General features: G+C 36.5%; 1 protein-coding gene across 1 annotated transcript; it reads right to left on the reverse strand.

The window, feature by feature from the left end:
- Positions 1-910: 910 nt before the first annotated feature.
- Positions 911-2,845, reverse strand: LOC137005081 (C3a anaphylatoxin chemotactic receptor-like). Its single transcript, XM_067365854.1, has 2 exons — positions 2,706-2,845; positions 911-2,133 (listed from the first exon to the last, which is right to left on the reverse strand). The coding sequence occupies exons 1-2, from the start codon at positions 2,707-2,709 to the stop codon at positions 1,178-1,180; spliced, it is 960 nt and encodes a 319-aa protein (XP_067221955.1). The 5' UTR covers positions 2,710-2,845; the 3' UTR covers positions 911-1,177.
- Between the last annotated feature and the right edge of the window lie 281 nt (positions 2,846-3,126).

The raw sequence follows: 3,126 nt of genomic DNA on the forward strand, positions 1-3,126 counted from the left end.
CCATAGACGGGCGAGTGTCCTGGAGCACCAGCCAATAGGGGGGCAACAAATGATAAAGATAATAACGTTACTTTTTTTTTTATCATGTTTTTTATATATATTATTTATCTGATGCGGATACAAAATTAACAGTTGATACAATACAGAGAGAATATAAAGAGCCCTGCCCCTTTGATCGCAAAAGTGAAAGTGCCCTTTGAGGTCGCATTGTGGTAGTATAACGTTACTTCTGTGGTAATTTAATGGTCTGTACAGTGCCGTTTCAAGTCGAACAAGCTTCATTGAGGATTGCAGCTTATCGTTGCTTAACAACGGCCGACACCACCGGAGTGCAAGACCTAAAAATAGATTTAACAAAGTTTACTTACCTCAAATTTTCTCTGAGAACAAATCCATGTTGCCTCTCCAGCCAGGACCTCACACATATCCTGCGCATTTTTCCTCTTTTTTAGTTATTTTCAGCACAAATATAGATGCAGATGAAGGGCGCGAGCTGTTTGTTTACATCCATTTTCAAGATCCCGCGCACAGTGTGTTGCTTAGCAGCGGTCTCAATCATAAACGTTTGTGTTCTTCTCCGACTGTCACCGATTAAAATCGGCTCCAGTCGAAGGAAACAATCGGTATGTGTGTTCAGTTCAGTCTTAGAATGTTACAGCTAGGTGTGTCCCCGGCTTAAGTCAGAACAGTCTGAAGGTCTAAGCCAAGTTTGGAGTTTGTAGAGTTATAGCTCTAGGAAGAGTTAGAAATTTTAGTCTCAGAAGAAAATAGCATTACATTAGGTTGGCTTTCCCGAGCCAACTTAATTATATATAAGGAATAAATGGGCCTATATACAAAATATATCTCACTTAAATAACAGTTTAACAAAACAAAGGATAAAATAGTGCGACAAGTAATATGTGTGAGTTTTGGTTTATTTTTTGTGACACACTCCACAAACAAGTTCACAGAAAGGAGACAGAGACAGCAGAAAGTGGCATATCCTGTTTGTTTTCTTTATTTTACCAAAGCACAATATTTTGTTTTTATTGTGATTGTATGCAAATTAAAACACACCCTTTACAGTTAACGAATGATGTCTTACACTGTATGACCATAAATTATGAGTGCTTTGTTTGTCTTTATGTGGCTGGCAGCTGGCAGGAATAGAGATGGTGATATCTTTCGTTTGCTTTTAGACTCTGAAGTTCAGATGATCTTCAGCAAACGCTGTCTCCAGCACCAGCAGCAGAGACTGTTTCAGCTTCTTTTTAAACTCATCACACATGAACACATAGAGAATGGGGTTCAGACAGCTGTTGAGATTAACCAGGAAACTAACTACAACATTCATTTTTGAAAGAACCTCTTTAGCAGAATCGCTCCACTGATTCTCTTTTGCACTTATGCTATAAAATTTGTAGACATGTAAAGGAAGCCAGCATATGAAAAATACCAGGACCAGAGCTATAATGACCCGGTAAGACCTGAGCTGATTCTCCTTTTTGAGACGTTTGACTCGCACACAGATAGCTATATATGAAGATGCAATGATCAGGAAGGGGATAACAAAGCTCACTAGGAAACTGTATGTGATCAGAAACGTGTAGTATTGAATAGGATAGCCATAGATTCTTTCACTCTCCTCTGCTGAGTAATTGATGAATGCAGGGATGCAGCCGCTGATGGATAAAACCCACACAATTATGCAGATGATTCTGGCTTTGAATACGGTTCGATTATTACGAGACCACACAACCATCCATGTGCACAGGCATCGGTCCAGACTAATAGTTGTCAGCAGCAAAATGCTAGCAGATGAGGTTGGGTAAATCACCAACCAGAGAAATGCGTACTTGGAGGTATCAACATGCCAGATACCGTGAATGTTTAAAAGTGCTCTTATGATTAGAGATAATGAGCAGATGAAGTCTGCAATCGCCAAGTTGAGGAACCAAATGGAGTTGACTGTCGTCTTCATTTTGTAACCAGTCACAAATATGACGAGCCCATTTCCAATGAGACTTACAACAAGGATGGCAAAGTAAATGCATGTTATGAAGATGTCAATGCCTGAGAAGATCTCTGTCTGCACTGTGGAATTGTCCATAGTGATTCTGGTCATATTTTGAATTCCAATAGTAGTGCTTGCTACATGAAAACAAGAGAAAAAAATACAGTGAGTTTTGGTTTTTTGAATCTGAATATTTGTTATGCCATATTTCACATGCAACATTTACCCCAGGATGCCATACGAAGCCTATAGTTTAACACTCTTTATCAGTTTATTTAATTTTCTATTTTAAGTTTTTTTTTTTTCTTTCTATTCTGCAAAGTCCAACAGTAGATAACAGGCATGCATTACAGGATAATTCTTTCATTTATTGTCCTAAATGTTTCAACCGCATGTACTGTATTTACGCAAACACATACAATTAAAATAAAATGTTCACTTTTCACATAAGAGGATTCAATCACAGTTGGCCTATAAAAGGCAATTAAAAAAGTAATAAATTGAAACTAAATAAATAAGTCTTGTGACCACCAATTAAAAAAAAAAAAAAAAAAAAAATTGAAACCAAGCTATCTGTAGTTGACACATGGTAAAAATCCTTTTGGAAATATCTTTAAACTCTCTGCAATTTTCACCCAACTACAGAGAAAGATGATATTTTCTCCTCGCACCCATACATAAGCATATAATGTGCATATTAGATACTTACCCATATTCTGTAAGGCTTCAATCCCATAAAAATCTATTTGCAAGTTCTGTTTATTGTTGAAAATCAACAACTGATGATAAGTTCCCCTTTACTTCTCTTAAAGAATTGTGGTGGGATGGCTTAGGAAGAGAAATGCTTCTATAAAAATCTATTTTCATCAACTACACACTTTTACAGTATTTCACAATTGCTAAAACACGTTTCTTGAAACCATCACTAATTTTCTCAAAACATTACAGTATTTCACAATTGCTAAAACACATTTCTTGAAACCATCGCTCATTTTCTCAAAACATTAAACACAAATCCAATCTTCAAACAAATTTCACAAAACCTCTGACTCTTATGGTAAAATCAAACAAAGCTTTCAGATCATACACACATTAAGCAATATATAAACACTACAGATCATTCATTAGAC

This window comes from Chanodichthys erythropterus, chromosome 17 (assembly GCF_024489055.1).
Source record: "Chanodichthys erythropterus isolate Z2021 chromosome 17, ASM2448905v1, whole genome shotgun sequence".
Lineage (NCBI taxonomy): Eukaryota > Metazoa > Chordata > Actinopteri > Cypriniformes > Xenocyprididae > Chanodichthys > Chanodichthys erythropterus.